The sequence below is a fragment of the Apodemus sylvaticus genome, chromosome 5, assembly GCF_947179515.1.
Source record: "Apodemus sylvaticus chromosome 5, mApoSyl1.1, whole genome shotgun sequence".
NCBI classification, from domain to species: Eukaryota; Metazoa; Chordata; class Mammalia; order Rodentia; family Muridae; genus Apodemus; species Apodemus sylvaticus.
This window is the reverse complement of record NC_067476.1, coordinates 4,219,622-4,247,050: the sequence shown is the minus strand read 5'-3', so window position 1 is coordinate 4,247,050 and position 27,429 is coordinate 4,219,622. Positions and strand designations below refer to the sequence as shown.

General features: G+C 53.1%; 1 protein-coding gene across 8 annotated transcripts; it reads left to right on the top strand.

The window, feature by feature from the left end:
• The first annotated feature begins 1,035 nt into the window (after positions 1 to 1,035).
• Positions 1,036 to 26,723, top strand: Grin1 (glutamate ionotropic receptor NMDA type subunit 1). Of its 8 annotated transcripts, none has more exons than XM_052181041.1 (21): positions 1,036 to 1,293; positions 2,999 to 3,133; positions 6,528 to 6,704; positions 8,897 to 8,959; positions 9,853 to 9,953; positions 14,642 to 14,763; positions 14,837 to 15,011; positions 15,941 to 16,085; positions 16,168 to 16,251; positions 20,239 to 20,380; positions 20,464 to 20,591; positions 20,833 to 20,997; positions 21,072 to 21,190; positions 21,316 to 21,428; positions 21,502 to 21,650; positions 21,766 to 21,923; positions 22,166 to 22,327; positions 22,708 to 22,817; positions 22,905 to 23,050; positions 24,287 to 24,397; positions 26,655 to 26,723. In XM_052181041.1, the coding sequence occupies exons 1-21, from the start codon at positions 1,036 to 1,038 to the stop codon at positions 26,721 to 26,723; spliced, it is 2,832 nt and encodes a 943-aa protein (XP_052037001.1). The 8 variants fall into 8 exon arrangements, with proteins under 8 accessions (XP_052037001.1, XP_052037000.1, XP_052037003.1 ...); XM_052181040.1 differs by lacking the exon at positions 26,655 to 26,723 and adding an exon at positions 26,299 to 26,415; XM_052181043.1 differs by lacking the exon at positions 8,897 to 8,959.
• Positions 26,724 to 27,429: the final 706 nt, after the last annotated feature.

Genomic DNA, 27,429 nt, shown 5'->3' with positions numbered 1-27,429 from the left:
GTCAAAGAAAGAAAGTAGGGAATACAAAATACCTAACTCAGACAAGTCGGGCAGGAGCAGGGGTGCTGCCTGATGTCTAACCTTGCCTTAGCTGCTGTAGACAGCGCTCTCTGCCCTAGGTGTCCTTTCAGGTCTCTGTAGTAGGGGAGCCAATGTCACACCTATTCTTAACCTCCAGAAAGGAGTCTAAGTCACAGATATAAGAAGGTGTGGTGTTCCCCTCCCCCCAATTTGGTGTTATTAATTTATAGACAGATCCCTTTATTTACTATGTGTCCCAGGCTAGCCTTGAACTCTAGCAATCCTATCTCAGCCTCTAGAGTGTATCCAACTCTCTCTTATAATACTGAGCCCTGTCAGGAGGAGAGCACCAATATCCTTTCCCCAGAGGTATAGAGGGACAGGGTCTCTTCCTGACCTTGGAAGAATCAAGTCCCAAAATATCACAGACTGTGGGTAAGGACTTACACTCGAGCGCACACACTCAAGCATTCACAACGCCTTCCCTCTTGTTGAAATACGTTTAAGAGTGCAGATGCACGTGGTGATTAAGAAACCCCTCTAGCATTCCTGGCTCAGCTATTGCACGTCCGGGACCACACGGATGACTCTATCTGGTTCTCTGTATGCTAACGCGCGTGCACACACCCGTGTGGGCGCTCCTCACTCGCGCGCTCCAAGCGTTCACGCCAACGCAGGCGCGCGTCAGGAGGCGCGCGCTCGACTCGGCGTCAGGAAGCGGGGGCGGTGGGAGGGGTAGAACGCGTAGGTCCCGCTCATGACTCCGCAGCTGCTGCAGTCGCCGCAGCATCGGGACCAGTCGCGCAGTCCGGCGCTGCTGTCCATTCCGCCTTTTCCCGCGGGTGTTCGAGCAGCGCCAAACACGCTTCAGCACCTCGGACAGCATCCGCCGCGCTCGCCCCGGGCTCCTGAAGAACCCGCGGGCTCTTCACCGCGCGGGGGCCCGCGGGTCCGTACATCGCGAGGTGGTCGCACTCGCGCAACCCAGAGCCAGGCCCGCTGTGCCCGGGGCTCATGAGCACCATGCACCTGCTGACATTCGCCCTGCTTTTCTCCTGCTCCTTCGCCCGCGCCGCCTGCGACCCCAAGATTGTCAACATCGGCGCGGTCCTCAGCACGCGCAAGCACGAGCAGATGTTCCGCGAGGCAGTAAACCAGGCCAATAAGCGACACGGCTCTTGGAAGATACAGCTCAACGCCACTTCTGTCACCCACAAGCCCAACGCCATACAGATGGCCCTGTCAGTGTGTGAGGACCTCATCTCCAGCCAGGTGACCACTACTTCCCTCTCCCTGCTCCTCCACCATCTTCCACTGCCCCAGTTTCATTCGATCCTTCCCTGCTCCTCCTCATTCTCCTTACCAGAGCACTCCAAGCCAACTGGCCCCTGGAGAGGCCTGGAACAAATGTCTGTGTCTGCTGCTTCCCCCTGGACTGGTCCTCAGAGGACCATGTGTGCTGTCATGTGACTATCATTGGTGATTTGTGTCATCTAGTCAGTGTGGTTCTAGACATTTTGAGCACAAGATGGAGGAGCACTTCTGGGAACTGACTGGATGAGGCCTGGGGCTATCTTTGTTTCTATCCTTACCTCTCTTCCCTTCCCCCATTGGTGGGTGTGCAGAGGATGGCCCAGGTGCCAGAGCAAGCAGGCTCTGCAGGGGCGGGAGTGCAGGACTGCGCATGCGAGAGACACCGAGGCGCAGAGTGGGAGCTGAGTGCAGTGTGCTGCAGGGGAGGACATGTTGCTGCTGAAGCTGTCCGCCCCTGGCTGAACTGGCTGCTGAATTCCCATGAAGCCATGAGGATCACTGCAATGCACCAACTTATGCAAAATGAGGATGGGGACAAGGACTGTGCCAAGTCTATTCATACTTGCTCTTCAAAAACATCTACATCCGTGAACATATCTGCTCACACACATGTTTATGCACATGGCACTAGCACACACTGCATCTCAATATGACACAGTCAACTGCACATGCTAACTCACACACATCTGCATATCCATGGACACCCTGCTTTATATGGTCAGTTCACATAGCAACCCTGCTTCCATTTTGAGAGTCATATATAAACATAGACACATTGGTGCATATAGTGCATACATGTTCCAGCCCTTGCTCATGAACATAGACACATGCATACATACATACACTAATGTGACCTAAAGGGTGTAGGCTGGGTGTAGTGGTGAGGGGAGTGAGAAGCAGTCCTCAGAGGCCATGCCAGAGTTTTGCTCAGAAACGTGTGTCCCCCACCCCCACCCTGCCTCACTTTACAAGAGGTGAGCTCTGGTCAGAAGAGAGGGTCTAAACAGGGTGGTGGTGGCGCATGCCTGTAATCCCAGCACTCTGGGAGGCAGAGGCAGGCGGATTTCTGAGTTTGAGAACAGCCTGGTCTACAGAGTGAGTTCCAGGACAGCCAGGGCTACACAGAGAAACCCTGTCTCGAAAAAAACAAATCCAAAAAAACAAACAAACAAAAAAAAAAAGCGAGGGTCTACCTGCTCCATGTGCCTCTATGTGTGTATGTTGTTTGCTTGTTTGTTTGTGTGTGTGTGTTTGTGTGTGTGTGTTTATTGTGGTATGTGAGTTGTAGTGTGTGTGTTATGGTGTGTATGTGGTATGTGTGGTATGTATGTGTGTGGAGCGGTGTGTGTGTGTGTGGTGTGGTGTGTGGGGTGTGGGGTGTGTATGTGGTCTACATTCCTAGATCTAGCCCAGTGCTTGCTTCCCCCTTTCTATAATGGGTGACTCATTCTCTTGTGTCTTAGATGTGTGGGACTTTGGGCACAAATGACATCACCTGGGCCCCTGGCGTGCTGCTCCAGCTCCGGCTACTTGGAATCTCAAATTCCAAGTAGCCAGAGTCCATTCTATCTGTCAATGGACTCTGGACATCTGACAAAAGTCACTGGACAATTTCAGTGTCCATCCTATGCCACAGAGCTGACTCTGTCTTCTGTATCCACAGGTCTACGCTATTCTAGTTAGTCACCCGCCTACTCCCAACGACCACTTCACTCCCACCCCTGTCTCCTACACAGCTGGCTTCTACAGAATTCCCGTCCTGGGACTGACTACCCGAATGTCCATCTACTCTGACAAGGTAAGCCTGACCACCAGACTTAGAACCGATTATTTTCCTCTCCCTGTGGTCAGCTCCAGGTAGCACATCAGTAACACACTCACTCATATCCACACATACACACCTCATGCTCGATCTCATAGGCATTGGTACACAAGTTACCCATACTCAATCATACTGATATTCAGGCCTATGAGAAGTCAGTTACATATGTGTTTATATGTGTTCACATGTACCACACACTAACACATACATGTTTATATGTGTTCATGCATACCACACACTAACACATACATGTTTATGTGTTCACCTGCACCACACACTAACACATACATGTTTATATGTGTTCATGCGCATCACACACTAACACATACATGTTTATATGTGTTTACACTCACCATACACTAACACATACATGTTTATATGTGTTCACATGCACCACACACTAACACATACAAGTTTATATATGTTTACATTCACCACACACTAACACATACATGTTTATGTGTTCACCTGCACCACACACTAACACATACATGTTTATATGTGTTCATGCACATCACACACTAACACATACATGTTTATATGTGTTTACATTTACCATACACTAACACATACATGTTTATATGTGTTCACATGCACCATACACTAACACATACATGTTTATATGTGTTCACACTCACTACACACTAACACATACATGTTTGTATGTGTTCACACTCACCACACACTAACACATACATGTTTGTATGTGTTCACACTCACCACACATTAGCATTCACACTCAAATCCCATATGCTCATGCTGTCACACTCTCACACAGTCCCACACAATCTCATGCAACACTGGCATCCTTACAGATGCTCATACAATCATGTATTCAGGGTGGTTCCCAATATCAGGCAAAAAGGAACAGTAGCACTCCCTTTAGGGAGACTGGGGGCTAAACAAGGGTGACAGGGAACTTCCTGGGACAAGTAGGCTTTGTATACAGCAGCAAAAGAGTTGGAGAGAAGTTTCTAGGAGCAGTAGGTGCCCGGATGGAGAAGTACTCAGGGTAGACAGGGATGTTGTGGACCCCAACCTTACCAACTGAAGTGCACACAGGAGATAGAACACAGGGTAGACAGAACAGGCAGCTTGTGGTAGAAGGTCACATGTCTCAGGACTAAAGAATCTCAGCTCAGCATTCTGGGAGCTCTTGTGGCCCAAAGGCTGGGCTAGCCTCCGTTCAATTGGGCCCCAAAGCTGCAGAGTAGCTACAGAGTTGTAGAAAACACGACTCAGAGACACAGAAAACTTGTGCTAGATCATACAATTTTTAATTTTTCATGATTTTGTGAGACCCTATCAACTGGGATGTAATCCAGCCACCCATTTGTGGTATGTGTTTGGGGTCTAGCTGTGGTTCCGAGTTCTCTGCCTCCTCCCTCTCGGGGTGTCCAGATGTCGCTTCACACTGAGCTGAAAAGATGATGTGGAGCCTGGAATGGGTGGAGTTCTGCGGGATCCCAGTCTGACTGGGAGTGAATGTGGGGGTAGGGGTGGGGTGGGGGTGGGGGGAGAGAGAAGGCCTTTTCTGTGAATCTTAGTGTTACGACTCTTTTAGGAGAGGGACTTCTCCCACAATCTTCAATGACACAGCTCCATAGATGATTTTTGCTTGTGTATAAAGCCCGCTTTTACTCAGGGTGGGCTTGTGCACCCCTAAATATGCATGCACTTTATTTGGGGTGAATTAAGGGTTTTATAATTTGGGGGAAGGGCATGAGAATACCCAGGGTGGGCAAAGGTCATTGAATGAAGGCCAAGGCACTGAGAGGTCTCATTAGCATGGGGAGATACTCCAGGAATCTCAGGACACTCCTACCTAACTGTCATCAGGTAAGTGGAAGGGTCCTGTGTCCCCAAGTCTAGAAGAGGAAGCCCCACTAATGTAGCAATGCTAGATCTCAACCTTAGCATCAGGGTTCTGGACACCTAGCAGCCTCACCAACACCGTCGTCTTCTCCCCATAACCTGTAGACTCAGACAGCCTACAGCCATCAAGGAGCCGCATGGAGACAATTAGCCAATGCACAGGATCAGCCAGAGGGCTGGTTGGCTGTGCAGTAGGTCTCCAGAGCTCCCCGTGCCCTCCAGAGTCTTCCTGTCCAGAGCCTACATTTCTTGAAAAGTCTGCCTTAAGGCAGGGAGTCTGGCCATTCAGACCCAAGCATGCAGTGGGTCTTCCATTTGGTGACAAAAGGGACTCAGAGAGGGCTGGAGAGATGGCTCAGAGGTTAAAGCACTGACTGTTCTTCCAAAGATCCTGAGTTCAATTCCCAGCAACCACATGGTGGCTTGCAACCATTCATAATGGGATCTGGTGTTCTCTTCTGGTGTGTGTCTGAAGACAGCTACAGTGTACAAATGTATATTAATAAGTTTTTTTTTAAAGGGACTCGGAGGAGGACTTGTAGGAGGGCCCATTGGGAGAGGATCAAACTGAGGTCAAGAGCCTCACTTGCCCAGGCAGCCAGGCCACTCTTTGTGTGCCGGAAGAAGTGAAGTAGCCAGGACAGCCAAGAAGCTGTGAGGCCCCATAACACAGCTGGACCAATCTAGAGACTGACCCCAGGCCAACCCTCTGGACCTGTGTAAGGCCAAAGGCGGGGCCAAACATCACAGGCCCCCTCCAGCCCGATGGCGCCATCTCAAAGTCAGCCCTCGGCCCATCCCAGACCAGAAAGAGCAGGTCTGCAGCACCAGGTCTGCAGATGTAATAAATAAATAAAGAGTGGCCTGCAGCCAGCTACAGAGGCAGCTAACATTCTACCCCTGAAAAGCACTGCCCCTGGCCACCAAGAGGGAACTGGTTAAAAAAAAAAAAAAAAAAAAAAAAAAAAAAAAAAACCCTCACCCAGAAGCATCAGGGGACCAAGAACAGTGTGAATCGCAAGAGCATGGAAGGAGCCGTGTTCACCCAGACACAGCTAGAGTAATTTGAGCAGCAAGGTGCTAGTGAGCCCTAGCCTCTGGCTCGAGTGAAAGGCCACGTTTGACCCCAGGACAGAAGACTTACCCAGAAATGTAGTTGTTGTTTTCTTACCAGCTCCTGGGATAGAACCCAGAGGTTGTTTGCACTAGGCAAATGCTGTACTGCCAAGCTATACCCCCAGCCCAAAATACAGTTATTGAAACTGGGGAGAGTGTCATGTGAGTCCCATTGAGGTCTCAGAGAAGCTTCTGTGGTCAACCTTTCTAGGGGAGTACTGGTAGGGAGGAGGCAGTCACCCTAAAAAACAGAAACTCTTCGTTGTGTCAGAGCGCTATTGAAAACGCCAAGCCTTTACTCTCGCAGTAGATGCTACAGGGGAGGAGAAATGGCAGGTGGGAGGGGAAAGCTGACACAGCCTCTCGGTCACACCCACAGAGCATCCACCTGAGCTTCCTGCGCACCGTGCCGCCCTACTCCCACCAGTCCAGCGTCTGGTTCGAGATGATGAGAGTCTACAACTGGAACCACATCATCCTGCTGGTCAGCGATGACCACGAGGGCCGAGCCGCGCAGAAACGCCTGGAGACATTGCTGGAGGAGCGCGAGTCCAAGGTGAGGTCCCAGCCCTGAAGAGGTCCTTGTCCAGCAGGAGCAGGCGGGCCATGCCGTGTCTGTGGCTCCTTGTGAACTCTCTCTCCATCCTGCATGCTCAACACCACTGCGTCTGGCGGCGCCCGCCCCGGCCCGCCCTCGGCTCATTTCACTTGCTTTTGCCATTAGTCGAAATCTCCTTCGTGTCAGTCCCTGCTGCGCAAGGGCTGGACCACCTGGAGCTCTGCAAACACCCCTGTCCCGCCCCGCACCAGCCTCAGGCCTCCCTGGCCCCAGCTGATGGCCCAGTTGGACTCAACTCAGGGCCACCCCAGCCCCTCTCTGCCAGATGCCAAGTCCCATCCATTTTTCAGGAACACCACCTACAGTCTCCTTCCCGGAGCACTGGGATACAATCCCTGTCCTCACAGAGACCCCATCCTTCTAAAAGCCTGCTGCCTCATGGCTGCCCATGGCCTTAACTGAAGCCCTGCTCATCTGCAGCCCCACCCCCACCGTGGCCACTCGGGCTCACACTGTGTCCCTCCCTCCTCCCACCTCAGGGCTTAGCTCTGCGGCCCTCATGGGACTATTGCAGGCACTGATCTCAGGGTATATGTCCACTCTCATCTCAGCCCGTGTGGAGCTGCCAGAGACCAGAGCCAGGACTTGAGGTAGAGGGGGTCAAAGTGACCCCTATGCCCTTCCTTGCCAATGCCCATGTCGGCCTAATAAGAACCTGGCCCATGACCCCCTCAGTCCCAGGATACAGAGCATCAAGAAGAGCTGGTTGGTGCTTCTCAGGTAGCAGAGAGAAGGAGGCCCAGGCTGGGGAGGGGCCCCAAATGACAGATGGGGGAGGGAGACGGGTGGGAGCATGTTCTGCCTGCAAAATCATAGCTGGCCTCATCATACTTAGCACCAACCATGTCCCCAACACCCAAGGTACCATAGACCTCTGGGTGGGGGGAGTAGAGGGCATGGGTTGCGGGTGGGACTTGAGGCTAGAGACAGGCCTAGGGTAAATGTTGTAGGGTGGTCCGTTGAGTCTGGGAAGGAGGGCTGGTTATTAGCACCAAGGGCTCTGCCGCTCTGCAGATAGTCCCACCCTCAGCATCTGGCAGTTTCCTTCATATTTCTGCGATGTCTGTCAAAGCCACACATACTATCAACCTACTCACGTGTTTACCAGGCAGACCCTGCACACTCAACCATCTGCTCACAGACTCACAAGCACACAGGCACACATACAGGTGCACACGCACACGCACATGCGTGCGTGTACACACACACACACACATACACACACACACACACACACACACACGCACTCACTGTTATTCGGTTCTTGGGTATTTTAGTGGCACTCCACACCTTTTGGAAAGACAGACCTCGGTCATCTCCGCGTACTTCGGGTGCTGCCTCTGTGACTCAGCTCACCCTCACTTGTAACCTCACAAGTTTAAACACACATGCACTTATGCATGTGCATGCACACACACACACACACACACACACACACGTGCGTGCACACACACGCACACACACGCACACACACGCACGCGCGCAGGCACACACGCACACGCGCGCGCGCGCACACACACACACACTCATGCTTAGACTATACTGCCTGCCCTTGCATCACAGACTGTCATAGACTGCCACCTTCTGTGGCAGGAGCATATCACCTCTGCAGGCATACATACACACCCAGTCTCAGACACTACTGTGGGCGTTTGGGTGTCAGCCATTCGGGTTAGTGAGAAGAGAACAGGAGGGAGAAGGGGGAGGCGGGGGGGGGGAGGGTCACAGGGACAGGGCCTGCAAGCTGCTCCTCTTTCTCTAAGAACTGATGCGGGTGGGGGTGGGTACTGCTGGGGCCACACAGCATGACAGGTGCATGACAGGGGTGGGGGTGGCTTGGGGGAACCTCCAGGGAACTCAAGGGTGCCCTTTCTTCTGAAAAAGACTGTTTTCAAGAGTATAGCTCCAAGGCAGGGAGCCTCTGTGGCCCTTGCTCCTGTGTCTCCTCCCCCTTCAGCTCCACCCCTGTCCCTAGCCCCACCCCGGGTCTCGGTGTTTGCGAGCTCCAGGTACGTGCCCGTCTGCAGACGTGCCGAGGAGGTGGTGTGATTGCTTTAGCGCCGTCATTTTCAACCGTTTATAATCTTCTTCTGTGTCTGCATATTTTCTCTGTGCACATTATTCATCAGAGTAAAAAAAGGAACTATGAAAACCTCGACCAACTGTCCTATGACAACAAGCGCGGACCCAAGGTATATATGCATGGACGTGCACGCCACCCACCGACTAGCGAGCCCCGGCCTGCGGTGCCTCAGCCATTGGGTGCTTTCTGGCCCCACCGCGCCGAGCCAAGCCGCAGGCCTGAGCAGTGAGGAGAGACAGGTGGTGAAGGCAGGCAGCAGGCAGGCAGGAGAGGGCAGGGGTGGGCGGTGTGGGTGCCCATGGCCCACCCGCCGTGACCCTGGCCCGCATCCTCAAGGCAAGCACAGTCACAGGAGGCGCTGCTCTGGGAAGTGCATGAATCTCCAGGTCCGCCAGGGTTTCCTAGTGGAACCCAGGGAGGGAGCCTGCCCACCTGGTCACTTCAGAGTCTGGGCCGCTCCTATAGGAGCAAGAGGAATCAGGTCTGAGCTGAGATCTCCCAAGGTTTTGGAAAAGTCAACCCCATCTCTGTTCCCAGTTGCATTCCAAAACTTTTCTATTTCCTGTTCGCTGCACGTCTCTTTCTAAGTCTAGGTCCACTTCAGCTTGCATGCTCAGTGCAAAAAAAAAACAAAAACAAAAAAAAAACCCAAAAAACAAAAACAAAAAACCAAAAAACCAAAACCAAAACAAAAGCAGAACAAAAAACAAAAAGAAAAGAGAGGAAAAAGAAAAAAACCGAGGACAGGAGTGAGATTGAAAGAGTCCTGGAGAAAGCAGACTGAGAGAAGAGAGGAGCTTGATGCACACAGGACATCCAGCAGGCTGAAGAGGCAGGCAGCAAGGCCAGGCCAGCAGAGTGAGGAGGAGGGAGCAGCACAGGCGGCCAGGACAGCGCCGCAGCCAGCCAGCAGGGTTTCTAGCAGCTTTGGCCCCACTCTTACCACTGAGGCACAATGTTCCCTTTCCCAACCAGCTGCTAATGCTCCTGTTCACACCACAGGCGGAGAAGGTGCTGCAGTTTGACCCAGGAACCAAGAATGTGACGGCTCTGCTGATGGAGGCCCGGGAACTGGAGGCCCGGGTCATCATTCTTTCTGCAAGGTGAGTAGACTGACTTCCTCCTCCCTGTGAGTCTGCCTGGGACCCAAGTCCAACGATGACATCTGGGTTAGGCTTGGGGCACTACTGGGCAAAGTGAGCTTCAATTTGAAAAACAAAAGCAAAACAAAACTTAACTTGGGGGTGGAGAGATGGTTCGTTGAGTAAGAGTGCTGGCTGAGGACGAGGGTTCAATTCCCAGCACTCACATGCAGGGAACAACTGTCTATAGTTCACCTCCGGAGCACCCTCCACCCTCACATAGACATAGGCAAACCACCAATGATGCAAAATAAAAATCTTACAACATGAAAAGATTGGGCTGGAGAGATGCTCACAGGTTAAGAGCACTGACTGCTCTTCCAGAGGTCCTGAGTCATTCCCAGCAACCACATGGAGGTTCACGACCATCTGTAAAGGCATCTGATGGCCTCTTCTGGTGTGTCTGAAAACAGCTACAGTATACTGGTGTATATATAAAATAAATAAATATTTCTTTTAAAAAAAATGAGATCTTCACCAAGGAGAGCTGTAGCCACCCCTCCTTCTTCCTTCTCTCCTGGAGCCTAGCCAAGGCTGGTCATCTGTTCATTCTCCTTTAGGTCCCTCCCCCCCACCCCCACCCCCGCTTTGGCTGTTGAATACGGCCATTTGCCATTTGCCCTAAACGCAGCTCTGGGGGTTGGAGCTACAGTGTTAGGAAGCCCGTAGACTGGGAGACATAGCTATATGAATATTCTGAGGACTGAGGACAGAGAAGGAACCCAGCAAAAATCACATGCAGGTGAACAGCTCAGCCCAAACCACTGACAAGAGCTCATAAGAAGCAGGCAGGTCCTGGACAGGGCCTCCCAACCCACTTCAATACTGTGACAGCGTACACAGTAAAATCTCCCTATTTGTAAACAACTAGGATTTCTGGTAAAGGGGAAGGCTAGAGCCTAAGACCTGTGGAAAGAAAAAAAATGGGTAGCCCAGCATGGCATCCCTAGGGACAGCAGAGAGGTCTGGGTGGGCCCAGTCCTTAGTCTGCCCAGCTCTGCTGTGCTCCAGTAGAAAAACCGCATACATCATGTAGCTTTGGGGAAATACCCCAAATCCTGCTGTGCTGCTGGCAGGCTCAGGATGGATATCTATTTACAGATCTAGTCAACAGACTGTCTCTCTGTCCATAACCAGATGCACACTGCTCAGTGCTCACAGATTGCAGGGCAGGGCAGCCAGGATTCAGCCTGGAAAGCACACCATGTCTCCACTGGGATAGCAGGGCTAGAACTAGCCACTCTGAGGGTGAGAGTGGTCGGATGTGGTGTTGAATAACAGCCTCATCTTCATCAGGTTCAGGAGCGTCAGGAAGCAGGGGCCAACTGTCCCATCACCAGTACACACACACTGTGGCAGGCATGTGAGAGTGCATGGCCACGCCGCAGAGCCGTGGGCCACAATCTTTGTTATTCATCTAACTTGGTGCTTCTCAACCTTCCTGATGCCGAGACCCTTTAATACAGTTCCTTATGTTGTAATGATCTCTACTGGGAAATTATTTCATTGCTACCTCATAACTGTAATTTTGCTACTGTTATATAAATTGTAATGTAAATATCTGATATGCAGGACATCTGACATGTGACCCTGAGAGGTTGAGAACCACCCATTCTAATTGCATGCCTCAGTGAGGGATGGTCTGGGGCTCCTAGAGAATGAATTTGAAATGCATCCAGATGAGCTAGGGATGCAGCTCAGCTGCTCAGAGAGCCTACCTTGCATTAACAGTACCCTAGGTCCACTCTTCAGCAGCACATAGGACCAGGTGTGGCAGTGCACACCTGCAATCCCAGCACTCCGGAGGCAGAAGGGTCAAGAGTTCAAGATCATTCTCAACTACCTGGCAAGTCCAAGGCCAGCTTTGTCCACATGAGACCCAATCAGAGGGAGGGAGAGGAGGGGAGGAGTAAGGGAGAGAGAAATATGTCCAGAAAAGAGAGCAGGGCAGAGACGGCCCTTAGAAGGCAAGCTTAGCCCTGGTTGACCAAGGAAAGCCATGCTCAGGAAAAGTCCCTCTACACCCCCCTATTTTCTCATTGTTTATACTTCTCATCATAGGACTTGAGGGTGATTTGTTCAGTTTAGATAAAAGAATGTTCGGGGGGCTGGAGAGATGGCTCAGTGGGTAAGAGCACCGACTGCTTTTCCAAAGGTCATGAGTTCAAATCCCAGCAACCACATGGTGACTTACAACCATCTGTAAAAAGATCTGGCACCCTCTTCTGGTGTCTGAAGACAGCTACAGTGTATTTACATATAATAAATAAATAAATCTTTTAAAAAAAAAAAGAATGTTCAGGATGGTGGGCAAAGGAGTTAATCCAGCAGTCCAGCAAGAAGACTTTCCTGAGGAAGTCCTTCTCTTAAAAGATACCTACTCACTACTAGGCCCTTTTGTAATAGGCAAAGCCAGGTACATCTCCTTAACTTCTATCTTATAATGAGGGTGAATAAGACACAAGGCAGAGAACAACCATTCACAGAATCCCACCACACCCAGGCCCCAGCAGAAGAGTGGACACTTGTCACTCACTGGCTAATAATTTCCAGTACTAACCACTACAGCTGAAAGGAGTCTCCCCTTTCTTGGGACATAAGGCAAGAAGGGCGTTGTCCGTGTTGATGACCCAAGGTTTAAAGAAAGGCTTGCCAAACATGGCTCTATCAAAGAAGTCATCGGAAGGATCATGGTGGTTAGAGATACTACATGACTCCGAGTTGCCTGTACACCCACAGCACAAACATGAGCACACCAGCATGCACCATATTCCTACCACTATAGCCCTCGTGAATAGACTGCATGTTACATGTGCATTGAGTTATAGCCACAATCCACACTGCTTTTTAAACCTCGAAGAGCCTGTGATCCCCAAGCTCATGCATGCCAAGGAAGTTAGGCCCCACTCCTGAGCACACCAGCCCTCCACACTTCAGTCCCTTCCTCGCGGTAGAGTTTGTTTTCCGGACTTCATTTGTCTACAGGATGCCCAAAACTCATCTGCAAAGCTTTGTGTCTTTATGTTCCTCTCAGCCTGTCTTCACTGGTGTCACTGTCTCCGTAAAATGTCAGATGAGGTTTGATAGCTTGGTCAGACCTCTTGTCCATAACCATTTCATTGATCACAGTTATTCCACCAAATGACATGGAGTAGCTCTGAGTTGTGTTGGGAAGATGGGTTCTCTGTCAGATAGAGCTGATGTCAGATATGCTCCTGGGCATGTGTGGTGCCGGGTGGTCCCTTCCACAATCAGTGCACAGCACCTCGTCACATATTATTTTTGGTTCCTTTGTTTGTTTTGAGACAGAGCTCCTCCTCTATGTCCTTGATCTTGTTGCATAGACCAGGCTGGCCTTGAACTTGTGAAGAGTTGCCTGCCTCTGCCTCCCACATGGTGGATTAAAGTCATATGCTACGACAGCTAGCTCTGGCATAATTCTTGTTGAAGTACCACCTACATTGGTGTGTGTGTGTGTGTGTGTGTTCTTATATCACTAACAACATAGTCATTTAGAGCATTTATTTTGGTTAATTAATCATTCAGAAAGTTGGGAGCAGGCTTCTCAGGGAACTGGGGATTTTCTTGGCATATCAACTGGTACAAGAAGAAGCCAGTAGGGCTGGAGAGACAGCCTAGTGCTTGCAGAGGACCTGAACTCAGTTCTCAGCACCCACAGTGACTCACAACCCTTCATAACTCCAATTCCAGGAGATCAGACATTGTCATCTGACTGCCACAGGCACCAGTTTGGTGCACATAAATGCATGGAGGCAATACTAATACACATAAAATAAATTTGTGATAACATTTTCAACAAAGAAAAATAACCCAATATCAGGTAATCCACTTGGATTCACTGTAACTTTCAAACATTTTCTGGAGAAGCAAAGTACCAGTCATGGTCGGGCCTTGAACAGAAGAGTCTGACAGGAGACCAGGAAAATTCCAGAGTCATGGCTTTGACCTGGCTGCCCCAGTCTCAGGCAACTAGGTCCCCTGTTTCCCTGTCCACAAGAAGTACTTATGAGGACACCTCAAGCACTTGGGACATGTTCCTGTAAGGTGGGGCTTGTGCTGGTGGCCCTGGCCTTAGAGGTCAAAGGATTATACCTACCCTGGGAGCAGTCTCTCTTCTGCCCAATAGTATTTATCTTCAGGATACTCAGCTTAACGACTAGAGCACTGGTTCCTTCTCAGCCCAGAGGTCACACCTTGCCAGTATCATACCTTCGAACCCAGAGGTCCACAAGGTCTGTGGCTTGCCTAGAGCTTCCTGGGTCGCAGGTGCTAAAGTGGACTACCCAGGCACAGACCCTACCCTGCCACTCACTGCTATGTAAGCGGACCTTTTAAACATCTTCCCGTGAGGATGCTGAGATGGTTCCAGAGTATTTGGAGCACAGAGTACGTGCTCAACAATGAGCCATCAAGAGTTTGGGAAGTCATCTTGTACCCTCTTCCTGCCTTCTAAAGGCAGGAACCCAGCAACTTAAGATTGGAAAGACCCTGGGTTCAGCCTTCTCCCGGTCTGGCTGCATGAAGGGTTGTGGGCATTGGCACGCTCCCCAGAGCATACCAGAGGGAGAGGCTGTGGCAGGGGTAGGGAGACCTGGAGTCCTGGCTCGTCACCCGGGTCTGCCCCACAGCGAGGACGACGCCGCTACTGTATACCGCGCAGCCGCGATGCTGAACATGACCGGCTCTGGGTACGTGTGGCTGGTGGGGGAACGCGAGATCTCTGGGAACGCCCTGCGCTACGCTCCTGACGGTGAGTGCTGGGCTGTGGGGCTGCCTGCGACTGTAGGCCCGGTTCAGTCTATAAGCTCTAGGGTCCTGCACAGGCATCATCGGACTTCAGCTAATCAATGGCAAGAACGAGTCGGCCCACATCAGTGATGCTGTGGGTGTGGTGGCACAAGCAGTTCACGACCTCCTAGAGAAGGAGAACATCACTGACCCTCCGCGTGGTTGCGTCGGCAACACCAACATCTGGAAGACAGGACCACTGTTCAAGAGGTGGGCGGGGTTGCTCTCAGTAGGTGGGTGGAGTCATCGCTTAGGTAGAGGACTGGGTTGTTCTTAAACGGAGGGGGGGGGCTCACTCTTCCAGGGTGGTCCATATCTAGGACATGCTATGCGGTTAGTCACTTCCATCGCAGATCCATATTCCTAGCACCACATCTGTCTTTACTGTGGTAATCGTCCCCTTTCTCACCACTACTGCCCCAACCTCCCCTGTCTCTGAAGTTGTGGCTGACTCCACTTCTCCACCCCTTCCTGTCTACACTGCAGATTTTACTTCACTCCCCACAGTGCCTGATGCTTCAGAAGGAAGTTCTTGCTGTAGGTGGGGCCTGGGATGTTCTAGGAACACAGAAATTCAGAGTAGGCATCGAAGGAGAAAAGAGATTCAAGGCTGACCAAGGGAATGGCTGCAGAACCCCAGAGCCACTGTCAACAGTTTCCCATGTGTCCCACGTGCAGTTACAGGCTGTGCATGCCAGTGGATGCACAGAAACTCAGAGGAACATGACATACGTGTGCCACAAGCACACTCCTAGGGGTGACCTCAACTTCAGCTGCATGCACACAGGCTCACTGATATACCCCTGAGCACACACACAGCCAGGCGAGCCACCCAGGGGCGTGGGCGAGGTACAGCTCCATCGACTTCCCCATTTGGTGGCAAATGGGCCTGAAATTCTCTGGGCTTCTGCCTTACCTGTAAACCCAGGGTGGCGGCTATGCCTTTGGCTTCAGATGCAGTAGCTGTGCTGCCCATCTGTGCTGGCAGGCACGCACCAAGTCTTCCACTCTGTGTGGGGAGCTGCCATCTGCTAATCTTTCCTTTCTTGAGACTAGGGCAGAAGGGACGGGAGCTTGAGCCACTCAGAAGCCAGTAAGAACAGCAGTGTTGGTGGGCCTAAGCTATCCTCTCTTCCCAGGGTGCTGATGTCTTCTAAGTATGCGGATGGAGTGACTGGCCGTGTGGAATTCAATGAGGATGGGGACCGGAAGTTTGCCAACTATAGTATCATGAACTTGCAGAACCGAAAGCTGGTGCAAGTGGGCATCTACAATGGTACCCATGTAGGTGGGGGTCATGAGGGGGTGGGGGCTGGGGCCTTAGGGTCCTGCGTGGCTACCCTCCATCTCATACTCCCACCCCCAGGTCATCCCAAATGACAGGAAGATCATCTGGCCAGGAGGAGAGACCGAGAAGCCTCGAGGATACCAGATGTCCACCAGACTAAAGGTGGGGACCCCATTGGTGTACCCAAACATTCCTATCTGCAGTGCTTCATCTGTTCCTTCAGGCCAGGAGGAAAATGGATGAGCCCTAGAGCACAGATAGAGGAGGTGGAGGCTGTGCCAGCCCCTGGCTCTGGCACGCATGGCAGAGGAAGCAGGCATGGGGGGTGGGAGGAGGAGCAGCAGTGTCTGCCCAGCCAGGTCTTTGCAGTGCGCTCTCCTGGCCCAGCTCTAGTAAGTCTGAGGAAGAACTGGTGGAGGCAGAGGGCCAGTGGGTGTGTGCTCTGGGCCCCAGTGCAGAGTTGAGCTTACAACTCGCTGTCTCGAGTGTCCCATTTCTCCTTGGGCACCCAGGAACCCCTTCCTAAGCTGGCTTCTTCCTGTATGCTCTCTTTTCCTCAGCCTGACTTACACTTCCCTTGGGTTCATCCACGGACCCCTCCATCTGCCTAAGGGCTATTCTGAGTTGAGCCGCAGTACTCTCGGCTCTGATACTGCAGATCGCCAAAGGCACTGCAGTACCCTGTGCCTAACCAGCCTTCTCTTAGTGCCTTCACCAAATGTCTCAGCCCTGCTCACTCTGGGCTCACCCCTGCAACGGGGGGCTCACTCTCCAGTGAGTACTCGCCTGCATTTCTCACAGAACAGCGAATATCTCCTTGCAAAGCCAATGTGTTATCTGTATGCAGTTCAGGCACCTGATGTTGAAAAGTCTGAGAGTGTTGGGTGGTGGCACATCCCTTTAATTCCAGAGGCAGAGACAGACAGATCTCTATGAGTTCAAGGCCAGCTGGGTCTACACAGCTTATTCCAGGACAGCCAGGACTACACAAAGAAGCCCTGTCTTGAAAAACCAAAGGGGAGGGCTAGAGAGATGGCTCAGCAGTTAGGAGCACTGGCTGCCCTTCTAGAGGTCCTGAGTTCAATTCCCAGCAACCACACAGTGGCTCACAAGCATCTGTAACCGGATCCAATGCTCTCTTCTTGTATGTCAGCGACAGTATGTTCATATACATAAAATAAATAAGTGTTTTTGAGAGAGAGAGAGAGAGAGAGAGAGAGAGAGAGAGAGAGAGAGACCAAGCTGGAGAGGGCATCTGAAAGCTGTAGCCAAACATCATTGGCATCTTGAAGGACCCATCAAGATGCCAATGGCTTTTAGGAATGTTTCTGGCCTCACTAGTTTGTTCAATTTTATTTTATATGTATGATTGTTTTGCCTGCCTGTATATGTAGGTACATGTGCTTTCCTGGTGCCCACAGAGTTCAGGATATTGGATCGCCTGTAGCAGGAATGGATGGTTGTAAGCCACCATGGGGGTGGTAAGAACAGAAACCCAGTCTTCTATGAGATCTTCAGGGGCTCATAACTGCTCACCCACTTGTCTAACCTCATCACTGATTTTCTGACAGCACTAGCAAATACACTTACATAATAGAAACATACGGTCCTGTCTCCTTCTCTTGACTTTTCCTTCTCAAGGCCCACAGTGAGGCTACCTCCTCCACTGCTGTCACCATGCCTTGCTGTCCTGGGCTGCCTACCCCTCTGTTTTTTGCATCCAATACAGACCCTCAGAAACTGGCTGTGTTCCACTCTGGCATCCACAGACTTCTACCTTGTCCCCAAACTATGAGACTGTGGACCCGAGAGAACAGGGAGGAAGACTGTCAAAGCTGAAGTCTGGGCTGAAGAGGCAGCCGTGAAAGAGAAGCATTAACTAGGCCTGGTGGTCCTCCTCAGCTATGCAGGGGCCAGTCTTGACTCGATGAGGCAGTTTCTTTTTTGTGGGGGATGTGGAGAGGAGTTCATTTGTCTTAGGCCTCCATATTGTGTTCCATCACTGAAGGAAGTCAGGACAGGAACTTAAGCAGGTCAGGAACCTGGAAGCAGGAGCTGATGCAGAGGCCCTGGAGGGGTACTACTTTCTTGTAGAACCCAGGACCAGCAGCCCAGGGTAGCTCCACCCACAATGGGCTTGCCTCTCTCTCGTTCAATGACTATTTAAGAAAATGCTTCTTTCTTAGCTGTAAGCTAAGGCCACAGGCTGGCTTACAGCCTAATCTTATGGAGGGATGTTTTTTCTTTTTTAAAAAATTAATTTATTTATTCTTCTCTCAGGTATTACATCCCAACTGTACTTTCCCTTCCATCTATGAGGCTCTGTCTTAAAAATAAATAGAAAGAAAGAAAAGAAAAGCATGCCAGGCAGTGGTGACATACACTTTAATTCTGGTACCCAGGAGGCAGAGGCAGAAGCAGAAGCAGATAAATCTCTGTGCGTTCAAGGCCAGTCTGGTCTACAGAGCAAGTGTCAGGACAGCCAGGGCTACACAGAGAAACTTTGTCTTGAAAAAAACAAAACACAACAAACAGGGGCTGGAGAGATGGCTCAGTAGTTAAGAACACTGACTGCTCTTACTACAGAGGTCCTGAGTTCAATTCCCAGCAACCACATGGTGGCTCATAACCATCTGTAATGGGATCCGAAGCCCTCTTCTGGTGTGTCTGAAAACAGTTATAGTGTAGTTACATACATAGAATAAATAGTTCTCTAAAAAACAAACAGAATGCTGAGGTGGTAGGACACACCTTTAATCTTTGTGTTCAGGAGGCAGAGTTGGGTGGATCTCTGTGAGTTGAAGGTCAGCATGGTCTACAAAGAAAGTTCAACATCAGCCACAGCTACATAGCAAGAGCTACAAAACCCTGACTCAAAAAAAAAAAAAAAAGTATGGGGACTGGTAGATAGCCCAGTGAGTCGCATGAATTTGGATCCCAGCACCCATGCAAAAGTCTGAAAATGGCTGCACACTGTATTCGTCATAACCCTGTCCTTGGTAGAAGGAGTGGACAGAGACAGGCTGGTCACTAAAGCTTGCTGACTAATCAACCTAGCCAATTACTGTGCTCCAGGCTTAGAAGAAAACTTGTCAATAATAATAATAATAATAATAATAATAATAACAATAATAAAAAACAGTGGGACTGGAGAGATGGTTCAGTGGTTTAGAGCCCTGGCTGTTCTCCATGGGATCCAGGTCCCACATGGTAGCCCACAACCATCTGTATGTGTAGTTCCAGGGGATCTGATGTTCTTTCTGACCTCTGTGGGCAGTGTATGCACTTGGAGTGCAGACATGTATGCTGGCAAATACCCATACACTTAAAATAGAAATAAATAGATCTTTAAAGCAAAATAAAATAGGGGCTAGGAAGATGGCCTCTCAGAGATTAAGAGGACTTGTTGCTCTTCCAAACGACCTGGTTCAATTCCCAGCACCCACATGGTAGTTTACAACTATCTGTAACTTCAGTTCCAGGGGATCCGATGCCTCCTTCTAATTTCTGTGGAGCCCTGCCTGTGTGTGATACACATACATGCACTGAGGCGCACACACATAAAATAAACAGAGGAAGACATGGGACTTTATCCTCTGTCCTACACGTGCATTTGCTCACATACATGAATACAGGAACACATACATACATATAAACATGCTTTAAAGGTAGTTTTTCAGATCAAAGACTGAAGGCTACATGCCAGTGGGGGCCAGGGAGGCTTTGGAAAGGACAGTCTTTCTGCTTCCTGATTGGTCAGAGAGCGTGCCTGGTGCGCACTTACTGCACAGTAGTTCTATGATAGAGTGTAAGTTGTGGCCCGAGGGAAAGGGGCCACGGGAGAGGGAGGACACAGTATTGCAGGATGCACTTTTGATGAGTCGGGGCAGATGGCTGGAGACGTCTGTGCCCTGCTTCAGCAGCACCACCACCCCAGACCTGGATCTGACCCCAAGCGCAGCAGGCAGGCAGGCAATGCCAACCATGTCGAAGGATGTGGACTGACTGAAAATCAGGGGGAGGCTGCAGGCTGGGGATGTGATGCAGCACTGAAGACATGAAGAAGAGGGGTTGCTGTGTGCTGAGAAGCCAGAACCTGGAGATGGCCAAGGCCAGGTGGCCCGGGCTGGCTCTTACCTTCCCGTGCAGATAGTGACGATCCACCAAGAGCCCTTCGTGTATGTCAAGCCCACAATGAGTGACGGCACGTGCAAGGAGGAGTTCACAGTCAACGGTGACCCTGTGAAGAAGGTCATCTGCACGGGGCCTAATGACACGTCCCCAGGAAGCGGTGAGTGCCAGGCGAAGTGTGGCAGCAGGGCACAGGGCCTCCAAGTCAGGAAGCCAGGGTTAACATTCCCCAACTGCCCACAGCGCGCCACACAGTGCCCCAGTGCTGCTATGGCTTCTGCATTGACCTGCTCATCAAGTTGGCTCGGACCATGAATTTTACCTACGAGGTGCACCTGGTGGCAGATGGCAAGTTTGGCACACAGGAGCGGGTATGGAGTGAGAGGGCTAATGGGAGGGTTCTGTGAGTTGAGATGGATTAACTGGAAAGTCTACGAGCTGGATGGAGCCTTTTTAGTGGGGCCCGCTGGTTGGGGCTGGACTTTAGGGGTGAGGTAGATGTGGAGCAGGAGACATGCTCCCCATGTGCTAGGCCTACTATGCTACAGGAGTTCTTGTTCAAGGAGTTGTGGTCATCCCCTCTGCAGCCCCACCCGTTCTGTCTCTTTGCAGGTAAACAACAGCAACAAAAAGGAGTGGAACGGAATGATGGGGGAGCTTCTCAGTGGTCAGGCAGACATGATTGTGGCGCCACTGACCATCAACAACGAACGTGCGCAGTACATAGAGTTCTCCAAGCCCTTCAAGTACCAGGGCCTGACCATTCTGGTCAAGAAGGTAGGCAGGGACCAGGTGGGGATGGGATGGGGCCATGGAAGACCCAGGTGACACTGACCACTGGTCACCTGCAGGAAATCCCTCGGAGCACACTGGACTCGTTTATGCAGCCTTTCCAGAGCACGCTGTGGTTGCTAGTGGGGCTGTCGGTCCATGTTGTGGCCGTGATGTTGTACCTGCTGGACCGCTTCAGGTGAGCACCGTGCAGAGAGCCGGACTCCTGCATGTGCAGGGCGGGCAGACCTGGGCAGGACTGGGCAGGGCTGGGCAGGGCTGCCTCTCCTGCCCTCTCTCCCGCCTTCTCTTTGCACTCCGCAGTCCCTTTGGCCGATTCAAGGTGAACAGTGAGGAGGAGGAAGAGGATGCACTGACCCTGTCCTCTGCCATGTGGTTCTCCTGGGGCGTCCTGCTCAACTCTGGCATTGGAGAAGGTGAGGTTAAGCCCAGTGCCTGCAGGGCTGCATTCCCTGCTTTCCAGGAACTGACCCAAGTCTCTGCCCACAGGTGCCCCCCGGAGTTTCTCTGCTCGTATCCTAGGCATGGTTTGGGCTGGTTTTGCCATGATCATTGTGGCTTCCTACACTGCCAATCTGGCAGCCTTCCTGGTGCTGGATCGGCCTGAGGAGCGAATCACAGGCATCAATGACCCCAGGGTGAGGCCCTTGGACTGCAGGTTGGGGGGAGGGGAGGGCCAAGAGGTTCAGAGAAAGTGTCTATTTCTTGTGGGGCTTGGAGAGCAGCCACAAGTTGAGGTCTCTGTCCCTGCAGCTCAGAAACCCCTCAGACAAGTTCATCTATGCAACTGTAAAACAGAGCTCTGTAGACATCTACTTCCGGAGGCAGGTGGAGTTGAGCACCATGTACCGCCACATGGAGAAGCACAATTACGAGAGCGCAGCAGAGGCCATCCAGGCTGTGAGGGACAAGTGAGCGGCAGAGCGTGGGCCGCCCTGGCTGGGGGGGGGGGGGGGGAAGCAGTGGAGGGACAGGCAAAGCTGTGAGGGGCAAGTGAGCGGCAGAGCGAGGGCCGCCCTGGCTGGGGGACAGTGAAGGGACATGCAGAGGGGATCCCCCTCACCCAGCAAGCACAAGTGAAGACTGCTGCAGTGTGAGTAGAGTGGGGTGAACAGGCTACCCAGGGCTCCCCTGACTCCGCCTCTGCCGGCAGCAAGCTCCATGCCTTCATCTGGGACTCAGCTGTGCTGGAGTTTGAGGCTTCACAGAAGTGTGATCTGGTGACCACGGGTGAACTGTTCTTCCGCTCGGGCTTTGGCATCGGCATGCGCAAGGACAGCCCCTGGAAGCAGAATGTCTCCCTGTCCATACTCAAGTGAGTCTGCCCCATGCTGGAAACCTCTTCTCCCTTCTCTGCTTTGCTCCGAGAGCCTCCCACAGGGTTAGGAGTACCCAGTCCCCCTCCCCCCATAGCTGTTAATTAGATACTGTATCTTGTGGTGCAACAGCCTTACAGGATGCACCCACTCCACCCAAACCAGGATCAACCCCATGGGGGAGCCTTCCCATCACCAGCCCAGCCAAGGCTACCAGTCTCCCCAACTCCAAAAGCCCTACTTGAACTGCAAGTCCTGGTCCACAGTGTTGCCTCCCCCGTGAGCCCTACCCACTCCCAGCCCACCCCCCAATGGCCCACACGTTCCCAGCCCCACCCCTGCTTCCAGCCCCGCCCTTCCTTTCCCCTTACTTACTTAGGTCTCACGAGAATGGCTTCATGGAAGATCTGGATAAGACATGGGTTCGGTATCAGGAGTGTGACTCCCGAAGCAATGCCCCTGCAACCCTCACTTTTGAGAACATGGCAGGTGGGTCTTCCATGCTGCTGTGATTCTGGGATGGAGTCTCTTGGTGCTTTAGCCTCTGGGCAGGCAGCTGAGAGTCCCTTCACACAGGGGTCTTCATGCTGGTGGCTGGAGGCATCGTAGCCGGGATCTTCCTCATTTTCATTGAGATCGCCTACAAGCGACACAAGGATGCCCGTAGGAAGCAGATGCAGCTGGCTTTTGCAGCCGTGAACGTGTGGAGGAAGAACCTGCAGGTAGGACAGGCCACCCTCCGAGGCCTGGCGTCCAGGGCCCCGCCAGGCCACGGCCCTACTCTATCCCTACAGGCCGTGGCACTGGCTCTGGCTCATGGGCAGGACTGGTGCTAAGAACCATGGCCAGGGGCAGTGGTGAGTGTTCCCAAGGCACAGGGGCAGCACAGGCATGGGCTGCCTGTCGGTGGCCACTCACTGCTAAGCTGTCCAAGAGAAGCCACGCACCCTGCTTCAAGCCTCTGCCTGGCCCCTCTGTTTCCAAGGTCAGCTTCTGGCACCCAATCCATAGGAAGGCAAACAGGCAGGGTAAGCCAAGGGCCCTCCTGTGTCCAGCACGTGACCCTGAGGTGCACTTAGCCCTTTGTCACCCAAGCACCGTTGACACCACTGGGACCCCTTTTCATGCTGTGTCTTGCTTTGTGACTCCAAATCTAAATGCGACTGATCTGCCTCAGGCCACATCCATGTGGATTTGTGGTTAGCAGGGATGAGGCTGCATGTGGGATGGTAGAGTCCACCAGGGAAAGGGACAGGGTGGGCAGTGAGGCTCACACAGGCCTGAAGACCAGTGGCCAACGGTCAGGTTCCGATTCACTTGTGTCTTCTCTTTCTCTGGGTGTCTTCCTGGAGCTGTGTCCTGAGCTCGCATTACACTGCAGTGAGGGCTGTGGGTGGACAGGGCTATTGGAGCCCTCACACCTCTCATCTACCCATTCTTGCTTTTGGCCCTACAGGTCCCCTGGGGACCTGGCCACAACTGTCCAGGGCCATGCTGGCCATCAGACTCCAGGCCAGCGTCCCCGGATCTGCCTCTGTCTGTCACTCCAATTCCAACTGGACACTTCCTCGGGTCCTTGGCCCTTTCCTGGTGTGCACCCTTTGGGGTCAGCAGCCTCTGAACAGAAAGGCTGGTATGGCCTGAGGGGAAACTCTTCCTCTCCTCAGGATGCCTCTAAGCCAGGGCCACCCGGGAGCCAGGGAGCCAGGCGGACATCCCAGGAAGAGTGCCATCAGGACCCCCAGCCCAGACCCAGCACAATCAAGGACAGGCCCAACCCCGGGCAGAAGAGGCCACTTTTGAAAGTCTGGCTGTTGGTCCGTCTGTTCAGCACAGTGAGGCAGGCAGGAGTCAGGGCCTGAGTGACTGGCCAGGCCTGGCAGCAGCCCCAAGGAGCAGGCAAGGGCAGGTGTGGCTGCCACCTTAGTTGTCTAATCGCTTATACATATTCATTTTAGGATAGAAAGAGTGGTAGAGCAGAGCCCGACCCTAAAAAGAAAGCCACATTTAGGGCTATCACCTCCACCCTGGCCTCCAGCTTCAAGAGACGTAGGTCCTCCAAAGACACGGTAAGGGGAAGCACCCCAGTCCCGCGTCTCTGACTCCTCCCTTGCCCCATGTCTGTCTCCCTCTCCCTTATCATCCCACCCCTGCCCCCATCTTCAACCCTGGCCACCTGTGCCAAGTCAGTCCTTCACCCATCCTCCACCCATTAAAGGGTGCTGTCCTTTAGAATGCTCCAGACCTCTCCTCACACCCTCACTGGCCCTCAGCTTTCCCATGTGTCTCCACGTTAGTCTGCCCACCTCTCTCCCCATGCCATGACCCACACACCATCCGGAAGCTGTGTCATGTTGTCGGTCAGTCAGTCAGCCTCACTGCCTCTCTGGGCTACCCGGACCCTGGGAGCCAGAGTAGCCCTGTCCCAGGTTGCCCCTGCCAGGAGGCCACACCACGTCTGTTTCATCCCTGTTTCTCTTGCCTCTACACGGGGCTCGATGCCTTCATTCTTGCCTTGCAACAGCCCTGCAGGGTGTAGCTGTGATGTCCCATCCGTCCGTCTGTCTGGCCACTGGCCCTGCCCCCCAGACACCTGTCTCACCTGTCTCACCAGAGCCATGCGTGTTGCATCTTTCATGTGGTCTCTGTGTGGGCCGGGGGCTGGGGGCCGGGCCTGGGTCCATCTGGGTGGACGACTGGGGCCTAGCATTGGCACTGAACCTTGGTCACAGGGAGACTATCAGGTGGGGAGTGGGAAGACGCCATGTTGAACAAGTCCCTGAGGGAGGTGTGGCAGCAGTGCCCAGGTGATCTGAGAACCTAAGGCAGAACAGGTTCTCAGGAGGCGGCCCAGGAAGGGGAAGCTAAGACCACTGCTTCAGTGCAAACCCCCAAGCACTGCCACAGGCCACTGTCAGTCAGACCTTCTGCCTTCAGAGCCAGACCCCTGCCTCGGGCAGCATGTCACTGTACATACTCAGAAGAGAATCCTCCAGCAAGCTCCCTTTTTGCTAGAGTCACCCTGATCCTACGAAGTTACCCTTTAGCCCACAGGAAGCCCTCTAACCAGTGGGGAGTGTCACCCACAAGGGGCTTGTTCCCACAAGGAATCTGGATCTGTAGTTACACTCCTCTGCCCAGGAAGACAGATATACAGACAGGATTTGGCATGAAGCAAAATGCCAGGTTGAAAGTTCTAGGGTGCTCCAGAAAGACCCACAGGCCCAGCTGCTCAACTCTCCAAGGGCCTTAGTTCAAAAAGAGTGGATGAAGAGTAAGGATTTGTGGTTTGCACCAACTTGAGGCTCCAGGAGCTGGTGCAAACACTATCTTCAGGGTCACCCAGACCAGGGAAAGTGGGCAGGATCTATGCTACAAGGTCTGAGCCAGAATCCCCACCAGGAGGCACAGGGGAGGAAGAGCAGGGCCAGGGAAGCTGTGGGCTGGGATTTATGTGGGAAAGGGGGAAATCTGACAGAGAAGATCTGTACTTTTGGGGCCAGGGGGCCAAAGTGGGGGAAAGTACAAAAGTCCTGCAGGTGGCAGGCCATTTTCAGTGGGTGTCACTAAGTCTTGGGGCCCCATCTGGAGCTGGCCAGGTACAACTCAGAGATCTACATAGTTCCTTTTTGGGGACTTGCTCCCAGTTCAATCTTTACCTGAGCCTCCCTGGACACCAGGGACCCGTTTTTCCAGGCCATCTGGAGCTGGCCCCACCAGGCAGGGTTGACCTCTGGGGGTTGGGTGGGGGAGGGCAGCCCAGCTCCCACCCTGTCTCTGGGGCTGGGTGCTGTTCAGAGGGAGGTCTGGGTGGGGGCTCCTTTGGGTGGGGTGGGGTCGGTCCAGCTGCTGAGATCCTCTGCCCCTGTCCTGTGGCCGGTCCGGGCCAGGGCAGCACTGGGCGCTCAGGGCTGGGATCCCTGGTGGCCGGCGGGGCCAGCAGGTATTGATTGTTGGTTCTTATTTATAGAGCACCGGGGGTGGACGCGGCGCTTTGCAAAACCAAAAAGACACAGTGCTGCCGCGACGCGCTATTGAGAGGGAGGAGGGCCAGCTGCAGCTGTGTTCCCGTCATAGGGAGAGCTGAGACGCCCCGCCCGCCCTCCTCTGCCCCTCCCCCGCAGACAGACGCACGGGACAGCGGCCTGGCCCACGCAGAGCCCCGGAGCACGACGGGGTCGGGGGAGGAGCACCCCCAGCCTCCCCCAGGCCGTGCCCGCCTGCCCGCCGGTCGGCCGGCTGGCCGGTCCACCCTGTCCCGGCCCCGCGCGTGCCCCCGATGTCGGAGCTAACGGGCCGCCTTGTCTGTGTATTTCTATTTTACAGCAGTACCATCCCACTGATATCACGGGCCCGCTCAACCTCTCAGATCCCTCGGTCAGCACCGTGGTGTGAGGCCCCCGGAGGCGCCCACCTGCCCAGTTAGCCCGGCCAAGGACACTGATGAGTCCTGCTGCTCGGGAAGGCCTGAGGGAAGCCCACCCGCCCCAGAGACTGCCCACCCTGGGCCTCCCGTCCGCCTGCTCTGCTGCCTGGCGGGCAGCCCCTGCAGGACCAAGGTGCGGACCAGAGCGGCTGAGGATGGGCCAGAGCTGAGCCGGCTGGGCAGGGCCACAGGGCGCTCCGGCAGAGGCAGGGCCCTGAGGTCTCTGAGCAGTGGGGTGAGGGGCCTAAGTGGCCCCGGTCGGAGGAGTCTGGAGCAGAAATGGCAGCCCCATCCTTCCTCCAGCCACTACCCCAAGCTACAGCGGGGGCCCATGGCCCCAGCTTGCTAGGTCACTCCCCACCCCTCCTCCAGCGCCTGCTCTCTGCAACCTGATTTCCACCTCTCTCCTGCTGCACAATCCTCCCACGACCCTTCCCACCCCATTCACTGACCTTTCCCAGGGTTAGCCTTCACTGCCCTAGTGGCAGCGCTTCCCAGGGCTGCTCTCTGGCCCCCAGATGTCTAGGGCTTCAGACTCCAAGAGGGCTGAGCCTTCTTTTCTGCCTGCAGCCACAATAGGCTTCCTCAGACGCTGGCTCATGAGGAGCCCCCGCACCTTGGGCACCAGGGAGCGCCATCCGCCTCCCAGTCCGGTGTCACTCACCCTACCTTGTA

Coding starts and splice junctions, on each gene's coding strand:
- Grin1 (XM_052181040.1), top strand. CDS start 1,036: ATGAGCACCATGCACCTGCTGACATTCGCCCTGCTTTTCTCCTGCTCC. Junction 8,960..9,852: donor ACAACAAGCGCGGACCCAAG/GTATATATGCAT, acceptor TTCACACCACAG/GCGGAGAAGGTGCTGCAGTT. Junction 20,381..20,463: donor TGACACGTCCCCAGGAAGCG/GTGAGTGCCAGG, acceptor AACTGCCCACAG/CGCGCCACACAGTGCCCCAG.